At 45.9% G+C, this 13359-nt stretch overlaps 1 protein-coding gene across 1 annotated transcript in view; it reads left to right on the top strand.

The window, feature by feature from the left end:
- TRAPPC10 (trafficking protein particle complex subunit 10) overlaps nucleotides 1–13359 on the top strand; it is a 78444-nt gene that overhangs the window by 53993 nt on the left and 11092 nt on the right. Inside the window, 3 exon segments of the mRNA XM_070376863.1 lie at nucleotides 358–499; nucleotides 4852–5010; nucleotides 5816–6045. Coding sequence (XP_070232964.1) covers nucleotides 358–499; nucleotides 4852–5010; nucleotides 5816–6045 — 531 coding nt within the window.

The following is a 13359-nucleotide window of genomic DNA, read 5'->3' on the forward strand; positions in this document are numbered from 1 at the left end:
GGTGGAAAGTACCGCTGTTCGCCACGCACGTTTTCAGTCTAGTCCTGGAGCAAGTCTTAAATTTCATGCTCCGTGTCTCCATTGACTACCTTTTCCAGAAGAGAATGCCACAGATAAAGCTTGTTAAATTGAGAAAGCACTGTTAGAAGCGTCAAGTCAAACTTAACCACCAGTTACTCACCCAGACCTCAACTAAGAGATTCTGAGGGATCTTTGGAAGAGCCCGAATGTAGACGTGTTAGCACAGAGCAGCAGGATAAAGAGGGTGAGAAGAGGGACCGCTATGGCTCAGCCTTCCCTTGAGAAGCTCGTTGTCACAAGTGGGGACGACTGTGCCAACGCTTGTCTTACCCGTAGGCCAGGGAGCCGGGAACGTACACGCTGCGGCAGTTGTGTGCCTCGCTGGGCCCAGTGTGGTTTGTGCTTCCTCACATCTACCCGCTGGTGCAGTACGACGTGTACTCGCAGGAGCCGCAGCTGCTTGTGGAACCACTGGCCGGTAAGGGGGCCTGGGTGGGTGGGGCGCCGTGCGGATGGATGTCTGAGGGTCCGGGGCGGGCGGGGCCGGGGCGGGCAAGGCGCTGTGCAGATGTCAGGGCTGCGCTTTGCTCCTTTACTGGAGGGAGTCACATAGGAGGAGGCTTTCTCCTGCATCACATTCCAGTCCTCTGTGACCGTGTCCTCTCTAGGTGACACTGTTGGGAGCATCGTGGAGATTTTGCCTGGGAACTGTGGCTCTTTTGTTCATCTGAATACTTGCTTCTCTGTAATTGCTGCTTTCATGTTTACTAAACATTCTGTATCTAAAAATATGAAAAATAAGGGAAAAGTTGGCTAAATCAGCTGATGTCTGCTGCATGGAATTTAATCAGTAAATATTATAGTTTCCTGCTTAGAATTCCAAAGGCTAAATGCTAGATTTAGTTATGATCTATACTGTGATCAAAAGTCTTTTCATTGAAAGTGTTGATTAATCTTGACCCCTGGCGTGGCATTTGAGAGTTCAGTGCTGCTGTCCTTTTAGTTAAGTTCTCAAATTAGGAGGGCTTGGCATAAACGAGTTATTGAAGACAACATGGCTCTTCAGCAAAACGCTAACGATCAGGTGCCTCAGCTAATAGCTGGGAGCGGTGGGAGCCTCTTCAGCAAAACGCTAACGATCAGGTGCCTCAGCTAATAGCTGGGAGCGGTGGGAGCCTCTTCAGCAAAACGCTAACGATCAGGTGCCTCAGCTAATAGCTGGGAGCGGTGGGAGCCTCTTCAGCAAAACGCGAACGATCGCGGGAGCCTCCGATCAGGTGCCTCAGCTAATAGCTGGGAGCGGTGGGAGCCTCTTCAGCAAAACGCGAACGATCAGGTGCCTCAGCTAATAGCTGGGAGCGGTGGGAGCCTCTTCAGCAAAACGCGAACGATCAGGTGCCTCAGCTAATAGCTGGGAGCGGTGGGAGCCTCTTCAGCAAAACGCTAACGATCAGGTGCCTCAGCTAATAGCTGGGAGCGGTGGGAGCCTCTTCAGCAAAACGCTAACGATCAGGTGCCTCAGCTAATAGCTGGGAGCGGTGGGAGCCTCTTCAGCAAAACGCGCTAACGATCAGGTGCCTCAGCTAATAGCTGGGAGCGGTGGGAGCCTCTTCAGCAAAACGCGCTAGCGATCAGGTGCCTCAGCTAATAGCTGGGAGCGGTGGGAGCCTCTTCAGCAAAACGCTGACGATCAGGTGCCTCAGCTAATAGCTGGGAGCGGTGGGAGCCTCTTCAGCAAAACGCGAACGATCAGGTGCCTCAGCTAATAGCTGGAGCGGTGGGAGCCTCTTCAGCAAAACGCTAACGATCAGGTGCCTCAGCTAATAGCTGGGAGCGGTGGGAGCCTCTTCAGCAAAACGCGAACGATCAGGTGCCTCAGCTAATAGCTGGGAGCGGTGGGAGCCTCTTCAGCAAAACGCTAACGATCAGGTGCCTCAGCTAATAGCTGGGAGCGGTGGGAGCCTCTTCAGCAAAACGCGAAGCGATCAGGTGCCTCAGCTAATAGCTGGGAGCGGTGGGAGCCTCTTCAGCAAAACGCTAACGATCAGGTGCCTCAGCTAATAGCTGGGAGCGGTGGGAGCCTCTTCAGCAAAACGCGAACGATCAGGTGCCTCAGCTAATAGCTGGGAGCGTAGGGAGCCTCTTCAGCAAAACGCGAACGATCAGGTGCCTCAGCTAATAGCTGGGAGCGGTGGGAGCCTCTTCAGCAAAACGCTAACGATCAGGTGCCTCAGCTAATAGCTGGGAGCGGTGGGAGCCTCTTCAGCAAAACGCTAACGATCAGGTGCCTCAGCTAATAGCTGGGAGCGGTGGGAGCCTCTTCAGCAAAACGCTAACGATCAGGTGCCTCAGCTAATAGCTGGGAGCGGTGGGAGCCTCTTCAGCAAAACGCTAACGATCAGGTGCCTCAGCTAATAGCTGGGAGCGGTGGGAGCCTCTTCAGCAAAACGCGAACGATCAGGTGCCTCAGCTAATAGCTGGGAGCGGTGGGAGCCTCTTCAGCAAAACGCTAACGATCAGGTGCCTCAGCTAATAGCTGGGAGCGGTGGGAGCCTCTTCAGCAAAAAACGATCAGGTGCCTCAGCTAATAGCTCAGGTGCTTCAGCAAAACGCTAACGATCAGGTGCCTCAGCTAATAGCTGGGAGCGGTGGGAGCCTCTTCAGCAAAACGCTAACGATCAGGTGCCTCAGCTAATAGCTGGGAGCGGTGGGAGCCTCTTCAGCAAAACGCGAACGATCAGGTGCCTCAGCTAATAGCTGGGAGCGGTGGGAGCCTCTTCAGCAAAACGCTAACGATCAGGTGCCTCAGCTAATAGCTGGGAGCGGTGGGAGCCTCTTCAGCAAAACGCTAACGATCAGGTGCCTCAGCTAATAGCTGGGGCGGTGGGAGCCTCTTCAGCAAAACGCTAACGATCAGGTGCCTCAGCTAATAGCTGGGAGCGGTGGGAGCCTCTTCAGCAAACGCGCTAACGATCAGGTGCCTCAGCTAATAGCTGGGAGCGGTGGGAGCCTCTTCAGCAAAACGCGAACGATCAGGTGCCTCAGCTAATAGCTGGGAGCGGTGGGAGCCTCTTCAGCAAAACGCGAACGATCAGGTGCCTCAGCTAATAGCTGGGAGCGGTGGGAGCCTCTTCAGCAAAACGCGAACGATCAGGTGCCTCAGCTAATAGCTGGGAGCGGTGGGAGCCTCTTCAGCAAAACGCTGAACGATCAGGTGCCTCAGCTAATAGCTGGGAGCGGGAGCCTCTTCAGCAAAACGCTAACGATCAGGTGCCTCAGCTAATAGCTGGGAGCGGTGGGAGCCTCTTCAGCAAAACGCTAACGATCAGGTGCCTCAGCTAATAGCTGGGAGCGGTGGGAGCCTCTTCAGCAAAACGCTAACGATCAGGTGCCTCAGCTAATAGCTGGGAGCCTCTTCAGCAAAACGCTAACGATCAGGTGCCTCTTCAGCAAAGCAAAACGCTAACGATCAGGTGCCTCAGCTAATAGCTGGGAGCGGTGGGAGCCTCTTCAGCAAAACGCTGATCAGGTGCCTCAGCTAATAGCTGGGATCAGGTGCCTCAGCAAAACGCTGACGATCAGGTGCCTCAGCTGGCTGGGAGCGGTGGGAGCCTCTTCAGCAAAACGCTGGCGATCAGGTGCCTCAGCTAATAGCTGGGAGCGGTGGGAGCCTCTTCAGCAAAAGCGCTGGCGATCAGGTGCCTCAGCTAATAGCTGGGAGCGGTGGGAGCCTCTTCAGCAAAACGCTGACGATCAGGTGCCTCAGCTAATAGCTGGGAGCGGTGGGAGCCTCTTCAGCAAAACGCGAACGATCAGGTGCCTCAGCTAATAGCTGGGAGCGGTGGGAGCCTCTTCAGCAAAACGCTAACGATCAGGTGCCTCAGCTAATAGCTGGGAGCGGTGGGAGCCTCTTCAGCAAAACGCTGACGATCAGGTGCCTCAGCTAATAGCTGGGAGCGGTGGGAGCGGCGCATTTCGTTGCTCATTTCTTCCATTTGTGGGAAAATCAAGGAAACCTTTTCTGCTGTTTAATCTCTTCAAACTCCCCGTTTTTACACTGGTAAACTGCTCCCTTGACTTCCTGGAAAGGCCCTCAGATGTGGAGCACAGAGTCTCACAAATGATTCTTCGTCAGAGAACCTTTTGTGAGGAAGGCTGGGCCGTGTGGCTGGGAGGTGCTGGCTTGCGCCTCTGCCCTCCTCTGGGCCCCACTCCCTCACCACCTCTCACCTCCCCCTCCCTGCTTCTTGGCAGCTGTTCGTCCTCCTTGTGTCTTATCTGTTGCTTCTTCCTTCGGCCTTCCCTGGAGCCGATTCTCAGAAACCTCAGCCCATTCCCTCCCCTCCATTTCCATCCAGGAGAAAATGTAGCTGTATCTTCTGCCAAGCTGTTTCTGAACCAAAGATCTGGAGGAGGCCTGACCTGAAAAAAGCCAGAGGAAAATCTGAATAGCAGCAGCACATGCGATTTCACTAGTTTTTTTCTTTAGTGTCGTTATTATCTGATTCTCTCTTAGTAACTGACAAGCAGGTACATTGTGAGAACCTCATAGACGTGGTTGCCACCATGACCCCTAGCTTTCTGAACCGAGGTGGTGATGAGGTTCCCCCAGGCTCACAGATTATTCTAGGCAAGGGCCCGTCAGCTCTGCAGTCTGTGTAATTGAGATGAGAAGTGAGGGTGGACAGGTGGACACTGAGTGAACGGATGGAGTATTTAGAGTGAACAGATCTTTTCTAGAAGAGAAAACACACTCTTCTAACTTACAGTAGGCCTTCCATTGGTCCTCTTGGTTGATAGCAATGCTAATTGCAGTCTTTTTCCCTTTAGATAGCCTTTTGGCTGGTATTCCTCAGAAGGTCAAGTTCACTGTCACTACTGGCCATTATACAGTAAAAAATGGAGACAGCCTACAGCTCAGCAACGTAGACGCTATGCTTATCCTGTGTCCTGAGGAGAACAGAGCCGTGATCTACTCTAACACAAGAGGTAAGGGGCACTCACGGGTGAAGGCAGGCCTTTGGCCTTGGTGTGCACCATCAGGCTCTAAGGCTCTGTCATCCGCGCATCCTCAGGTGGCATCCAAGCACCTGTCTCCTTGTAGCTCTCTGCTGGCAGCGTTCCGCCTGTAGGTGGACAGTAACCCTGCCCCAGACACGGCGTGGCATCTGAGGGGATAGACATAGAACTGTGCAGCGCCCTGCGGCCAGGCGGTGTGGACCTTGCTACAAGTCTGTGATGCAGCATTACCTCCTGGCTCGTGCTCCCTGGCGATGCCTTGGTGGCCTCCAGCCTCCTTCCACCCCCCTCAACTTGCATCTGCAAAAAGCAAAAGCAAATCAACCTATGAAGGCACTGGTTGGAAGCCCTAAAAAAATCCCATCTCCCGCAGTCCCCAGCCTTGAGGTTGGAGACGGAAGGATTCAGCACTCTTCCTGAGTGGGGATTGGTCTGGTGGTGGGATGGGGTGGGGCCACATCACGCTGGGACACAGGCCATCTCAGGTGGGCTGTGAGGAAGTGTCTCTTTTCTGTCTTCAGACAGAGCAGAGTGACAGTTCTCTGAGCCCAGCTCTACCAGACAGCTCTCATGCAGTGCTGCTTTGTCTCACAGGATTCTGTTCCTGATTTTCCTGTCTCTCTTCCTCTGTAATCCTTCCTGGTTACACCCTTGCACGTGTGTACACGCAGCAGGAGCTGGGCTGGAACTTCACTACAGGGCTGTCATCTACGAGAGGAGAAAGGAACAAGGAAACGGAGGCACTGTGTTAAAGGTGACTTTTTCTCTTTCCTAGAAAAGGTTTCTGACGCGCTGCTCCGGGTTCAGTCATCCGACAAGGTCACGAGCATCAGTCTGCCGGCTGCACCCACATACCACCTGATCGAATTTGAACTGGAAGTTCTCTCTTTACCTTCGGCTCCAGCAGCAGGAGGGGAGAGCACCCTGCTGGGGGTGACAGAGCCCCACGGGAAGCATAAGGACGCGCAGAAGACTGGCCACTGCATGGCTACCACGGACCACAAAGTAAGGAGGGACTGGAGGTGCAGCCTGTGCGGGCAGCTTCTGCCTGTCCTCCTTGGTTTGAAGATAGCATATTCGAAATGACTTCTGTTGAGGGGGCAGATTTCCCAGTTGCTAACACCACAGGTTCTGGTTGGGTTTAGCGTTTATATCTGTGAATCAGCCTTAGATAAGGGGTACATCTTTCAAAGACAGAGACAAACAGGCTTTAACTTTTCTGTCGCACCTTGAGGAAGGACAGTTCACTGTAAGAAATACAGGTTTTGTTTAGAAGGCAGTAGTTTTGCCTCTGTGGTCCATTTGTCCTGGTGATTAGGCTAGATGGAGTTCTGTGTCTTGGTGTGCTTCACTTTTTGTTCCCTGAAACATCACATCGTACTTAGCAAGGAAGACGTGCTATCATTTTATCCTTTGATATGGGTATTTATTGATTGTTATTTGAGGGATTCATAACATTAGTCCTAAGTCCACAATCCATCAGCTCGCAGAACCTGTACTTGCATCATGCTTACTCTGATTCTGTCCATGTCTCGTAACACAGATACCCGTTCTGAGGGCTTTTGAACAACCCAAGGGTTGAAGTGTATACTTGTGGTCCCATGGGACTGTCTTTCTGGCAAACTTTTAAAAGCTGCTGCCTGAGAGTCTAGCTTCCAAACATTCAGTCTAGCCTGAATGTAGTTGCTGAGATCCTCCCTTTCGGGACTGTGACAGGTCCTGGCGCATCCTCAGCTTCTGGAGCCATTGAAAATCTAATAGGCTGCTTGGGCAAACACAGAGACAACCAAGAGCTGGGGCAAAGCGGACTGTTTGTCTCCTACGTGAGGCCTCTGTCAGGACTGGGAGAGGTGGTTGCTTCAGCCACCGTGTAGACAGAGGAACGGAGGAGCGTGTTCCAGAATGAAAGAGCAGGTAATGCCTCAGTAGAAACCTTAATGAAACAGAGATCAGTAATTTATCTGATAAACAATTCAAACTGATGGTCGTAAAGATGCGTATTGAACTGGGAGAAAAATGGACGAAAACAGCAAATAGAGAGAAGACATAAGAAAGTACCAAATAAAAGTCTCAGAGCTGAAGGGTACACTGCTGCTGCTGCCGCCAAGTCGCTTCAGTCGTGTCCGACTCTGTGCGACCCCAGAGACGGCAGCCCACCAGGCGCCCCGTCCCTGGGATGCTCCAGGCAAGAACACTGGGGTGGGTTGCCATTTCCTTCTCCAATGCTTGAAAGTGAAAAGTGAAAGTGAAGTCGCTCAGTCGTGTCCGACTCTTAGCAACCCCATGGACTGCAGCCTACCAGGCTCCTCCGTCCATGGGATTTTCCAGGCAAGAGTACTGGAGTGGGGTGCCATTGCCTTCTCCGAAAGGGTACAATAGATGAGCTGAAAAATACACTAGAGGGGGTCAGCAGCAGACTAGATGCCGGAAGGGAGGGGCGCAATGTACTAAAATGCTGGGGGGAAAAAGACTTCCAACCAAGAATACGTGGCAAAGTTGTTATTCAGAATTGAAGGAAAGATAGCGTTTTCCAGACAAGTAAAAATTAAAGGAGTTTATCACCACTAAACTGGCCATCTATGAAATGTTAAAGAGATTTCTTTAAGATGAAAAGATACTCTTAATTATAGTAACAGAAACACAATGGAAAGGTAATGGATTTGATAAAGGTAATGGGTTAGTCACTTATAAAGCTAGTATGAAGGGTTTTTTAAAAAGTGAAAATAGCTATGATTATAATTATTATTTAAGAGGGATGGATGCACAAGATAAAAAGATGTAAAATATGATTATCTCAAAAGCAAACATTGGAGGAGGGAGTTAAAATTTTGAGTTTTAAAATGAGATCAAACTTAAGTTGTTAATCAGCTTAAAATAGACTGTTATAAATATAATTTGTTATATATAAGCATCATGATAATCACAAAGCAAAAACCTATAGTAAGGGTACAAGAGATAAAGGAATATAGACATACCACTAAAGAAAGGCATCAAACCACAAAGGAAGCGAGCAAGAGAAGATAGGAACAAAGACGAACTGTAAAAACAGCCAGAAAAGAATTAACAAAATGACAGTAAGTATGTACCTATCAATAATTACTTTAAATATAAATGGACTGAGTTCTCCACTTAGAAGACAAAGTAGCTGTATGAATTAAAAAACCAAGATCTGGGACTTCCCTGGTGGTTCAGTGGCTAGGACTCTGCGATCCCAATGCTAATTATGCTAATGGCCCGGGTTTGATCCCTGGTCAGGGAACTGGATCCCACGTGCCACATCTAAGAGTTCCTGCGCTGCAAATAAAAATCCCACGTAACCACAACGAAGACCCCACACAGCCAAATGAACAATAAGTAAATAACAATAAATACTAAAAAAAAAAAAGACCCATCTTTAAGTTGCCTACAAGAGACTTTAGATGTAAGGACACACGGAGTAAAGGGATGGAAAAGCTAATTCATGCAAATGAAAAGCAGTAGCTACACTTACATCAGAAAAAGGAGACTTTAAGACTATTAATAAAAGACAAGGCAGGATGTTAGGTAATTATAAAGGGGTCAGTCCATTAAGAAGATATCATTTGTAAGTATTTATGCGCCGAACACAGGAGCACCTAAAATATAAAGCAAATATTAACATATTTAAACAAAGAAATAGCAATATAGTAATAGTAGGGGGCTGTAATACTCCACTTCTATAAATGGATAGATCCCTCAGACAAAATGAATAAGGACACATTGGCCTTAAGTGTGTTAGACTAGATGGATTTAACAGACATTTACAGAATATACCATCAAGAAACAACAAAATACACATTCTTCTGAATTACACATGAAATATTTTCCGAGATAGAGTATATCGGGCTGCAACAGAAGTCTTGGTAAACTTAATTGGATGGAAATCATATCAAGCATCTTTTCTAGCCACAGTGGTATAAAACTGGAAATTAATTTCATGAAGACAACTGCAAAATGCACACATATCTAGAGATTAAACAATGTGCTGTTGAATAGCCAGTGGGTCAAAGAAGAAACCAAAAGAGAAATAAAAACCTACCTTGAGACAAGTGCACGTGGAAATATAACATATCAGAATGTCTGGGATCCATTGTAAGCAGTTCTGAGAGGGAAAGTCATAGCAATACATGCTTTCCTTAAGAAATAAAATCTCAAACAACTTCAGACCTCAGGGAACTAGAAAAAGAAGGGCAAAGCCCAGATTTAATGGAAGGAAGAAATTACAGATGATCATAGGAGAAACAAATGAAGTAGATACTGAAAAGACAGTAGAAGAGATCAGTGAAACCAAGAGCTGGTTCTTTGACAAGATAAAATTGACCAACCTTTAGCCAGACTCACCAAGAACAAAAGAGAGAACTCAAAATCAGAAAGGAAAGAGATGTTACAGCTGCCCTCACAGATAGTGTCGTAAGAGACTACTATGAATGCAGAGTTCCAAAGAATAGCGAGGAGAGATAAGAAAGCTTCTTCATGATCAGTGCAAAGAAATAGAGGAAAACAATATAATGGGAAAGACTAGAGATCTCTTCAAGAAAATTGAGATACTAAGGGAACATTTCATGCCAAGATGGGCACAATAAAGGACAGAAACGGTATGGATCTAACAGAAGCAGAAGATATTAAGAAGAGGTGGCAAGAATACACAGGACTATACAAAAAAGATCTTCATGACCCAGATAACCACTCAGATGGTGTGATCACTCACCTAGAGCCAGACATCCTGGAACACAAAGTCAAGTGGATCTTAGGAAGCATCACTATGAACAAAGCTAGTGGAGGTGATGGAATTCCAGTTGAGCTATTTCAAATCCTAAAAGATGATGGTGTGAAAGTGCTGCACTCAATATGCTAGCAAATTTGGAAGACTCAGCAGTGGCCACAGAACTGGAAAAGGTCAGTTTTCTTTCCAATTTCCAAAGGCAGACAGCGCCAAAGAATATTCAAAGTACCGCAGAGTTGCACTCATCTCAAACACTAGCAAAGTAATGGTCAAAATTCTCCAAGGCAGGCTTCGAGAGTATGTGAACTAAGAACTTCCAGATGTTCAAACTGGATTTAGAAAAGGCAGAGGAACCAGAGATCAAATTGCCAACATCTGTTGGATCATACAACCTACCAAGACTGAATCATGATGAAATAGAAAATCTGAATGGACTGATTACTAATAAGGAAATTGAATCAGAAATCAGAAAACCCCCAACAAAAGTCTAAGACCAGATGGCTTCACTGGTGATTCTACTGAACATTCAAGTACCAGTCCTCTCAACCTCTTCCCAGAAATAGAAGAGGAAGGAACTCTTGTTCCAAACTCATTTTATGAGGCCAGCATTACCCAGATACCAAAACCGGATAAGGACACCACAAGAAAAGAAAATTACAGACCAATATCTCTGATGAACATGAGTACAAAAATCCTGCGCCAAATACTAGCAAACCAAATTCAGCATATATTATGCACCATGATCAAACGGGATTATATGGTCTTGTTGATAGATACAGCAAAGGTGTATCAAAATTCAACATCCATTTATGATAAAAATTATCAACCAAGTCAGAATAGAGGGAATGTACCTCAACATAATAAAGGCCGTATATGGTGGGCCCACAGTCAGTATCGTACTCAACGGTGAAAAGCTGAAAGCGCTTCTTCTCAGATCAGGAAAAAGACAAGGACACTCACCACTTTTTCTCAATATTGTATTGGAAATCTTAGAGCAATTAGGCAAGAAAAATAAAAGTCATCTCTGTTGGAAAGGAAGAAATAAAACTCACTATTTGAAGATGACATGATATTATGTATATTGAAAAATCTAAAGATTCCAACAAAAAACTATTGTTTGCTTAGTCTCAGTCGTGTCCAACTCTTTGTGACCCCTTGGACTGTAGCCCGCCAGGCTTCTCTGTCCATGGGGATTCTCCAGGCAAGAATACTGAAGTGGGTTGCCATGCCCTCCTTCAGGGGATCTTCCCAACCCAGGGATCAAACCCAGGTCTCCTGCATTGTGGGTGGATTCTTTACCAGCTGAGCTACCAGGAAGCCCCTTTTTATATATAGAAAAATCTAAAGATTCCAACAAAAAACTATTTGAACTAGTAAACAAATTTCATGAAGTTGCAGGATAAAAAATCAATATGTAGAAATCTGTTACATTTCTTTACACTAATAATGAGCTGTCAGATACATTAAGAAAATCCTGTTTTCAATTGCATCAAAAAAATAAAACACCTAGGAATAAATTTAACGAAGAAGGTAAGAGACTTGTATATTGACACTGAAAAGACATTTATGAAAGAAATGGAAGAAGACACAAATAAATGGAAAGATATTGCATGCTTATGTGTTAGAAAATTAGTGCTGTTCAAGTGTCCATACTACCCAAGGCAATGTACAGATTCAGTGCAGCCTTTTTAAAAATTCCAATGGCATTTTTCACAGAAATAGAAGAAATAATCCTAAAGTTTGTGCATAACCACAAAAGTCCCCAAATAGCAAAAGCAGTCTTGAGAAAGAGGTACAAGCTGGGAATAACATGCTCTCTGATTTCAAATTACATTACCAAGCTATAGTAATTCAAACAGTGTCTAGGATACTGGCATAAAAATAGACACCTAGATCAGTGGAACAGAATAGAGAGCCTTTAAATAAATCTTTGCATATATGGTCAATTAATTTATAATAAAGGATACAAGAATATATATTGGAGAAAGGACATTCAGTAAAAGATGTTGGTAAAACTGGAGAGCCACATGCAAAGGAATGAAACTGGAGTTTACACGGTACACAAAAATGAACCCAAAATGAATTAAAGACTTGAAAGTAAGGCCCGAAACAGTAAAACTCCTAGAAGAAAGCACAGGTAGTAAGTTCTTGACATAGGCCTCGGTGACGGTTTTTTCAATCTGACACCAAAAACAGTAAAAGCAAAACTAAACAAATGGGGCTCCATCAAACTAAGACGCCTCTACCCAGCAGAGAGACTCAACGAGATGGAAGGGCAGCCTGCTGAGCGGAGGGCAGTATTCCCAGATCATACGTGTGATAAGTGTCTGTATATAAGGAACTCATGGAACTTAATAGCAAAAAAAAGCAATCCAATTTAAAAATGGGCAGAAGATCTGAACAGACATTTTTCCAAAGAAGACATATAGAAGGCCAAAAAATTCATGAAAGAAATGCTCAACATCACTGATCATCAGGGAAGTTTAACCAAAGCCACAATGAGATCACGTCTTACACCTGTCAGAGTGACTGTTCTCAGAAAGACAATAGATACCAAGTGTGAGCGGAAGGGTACCCCTCCTGTATTATTGGTGGGGGATGTAAAGTGGTGCAGCCACTGTAGAAAACAGTATGGAATTTCCTCAAAAAATTAAAAATCGATCTGCCACACAATCTTGCAATTCTACTCCTTGGTATTTTTCTGAAGACAACAGAAACACTAACTCAAAAAGATATCTGCACCCCATGTTCATTGCAGCATTGCTAATAGTAGCCAAGATATGGAAGCAAACTAAAGCGCCCACCAATGAATGAGTTTAAGATGAACACACACACACACACAAGAATATTATTGAGCCATAAAGAAGAATGAAATCTCACCATTTGTGACAGCATGGGTGGAGGATGGATCTAGGGCATGATGCTGAGTGAAATAAGTCAGAGAAAGACATATACCACGTGATCTAACTTATATGTGGAATCTGGAAAATAAAAATAAAGACAAGCTCATAGACGGAGAATAGGTTGGTGGCTGCATGAGGTATGGAGAAGGGATTGAGAAAAAGGGGTGAATTTTTTTTGTTACTTGTTTTTGTTTTTTGTTACTTGTGCAAAAAGAAGTATATGCACAAAAGCAGTAAGATAAAAGGCTAATAAACGCAGTCATTTCAGAAGGATTATGGCATCAAATATCAGACAGGGCAGCACCTGAAGAATAATGTTTTAATTTTCAGTCCTTGGAATTTCTTCCCTCCTTACCTGATACAGAGTCAGGAAGCAGAGACGAGACGTACATCAATATGTGCACGCTCTTTACTCGGTATATGCATTTGTTCCATGAGGGAAATAAATAGAAGTTTGAGACCTGGTTCCTGCCCTTAAGGAAGTTAGTAGCTTCCTTAAGCTGAAAACCAATCAATCTGAGGGCATCGTGGAGACCCTCCACGATGGAATTTCCTCAAAAAATTAAAAGTCGATCTGCCATACCCTCCATCGTGGAGGGTCTCCACGATGCCCTCAGATTGATTGGTTTATGTGGTCAGTGTCATGTGGATTAAGAGTTTGGACAATTCATTTAA

This window comes from Bos mutus, chromosome 1 (genome assembly GCF_027580195.1).
Source record: "Bos mutus isolate GX-2022 chromosome 1, NWIPB_WYAK_1.1, whole genome shotgun sequence".
Classification (NCBI taxonomy): domain Eukaryota; kingdom Metazoa; phylum Chordata; class Mammalia; order Artiodactyla; family Bovidae; genus Bos; species Bos mutus.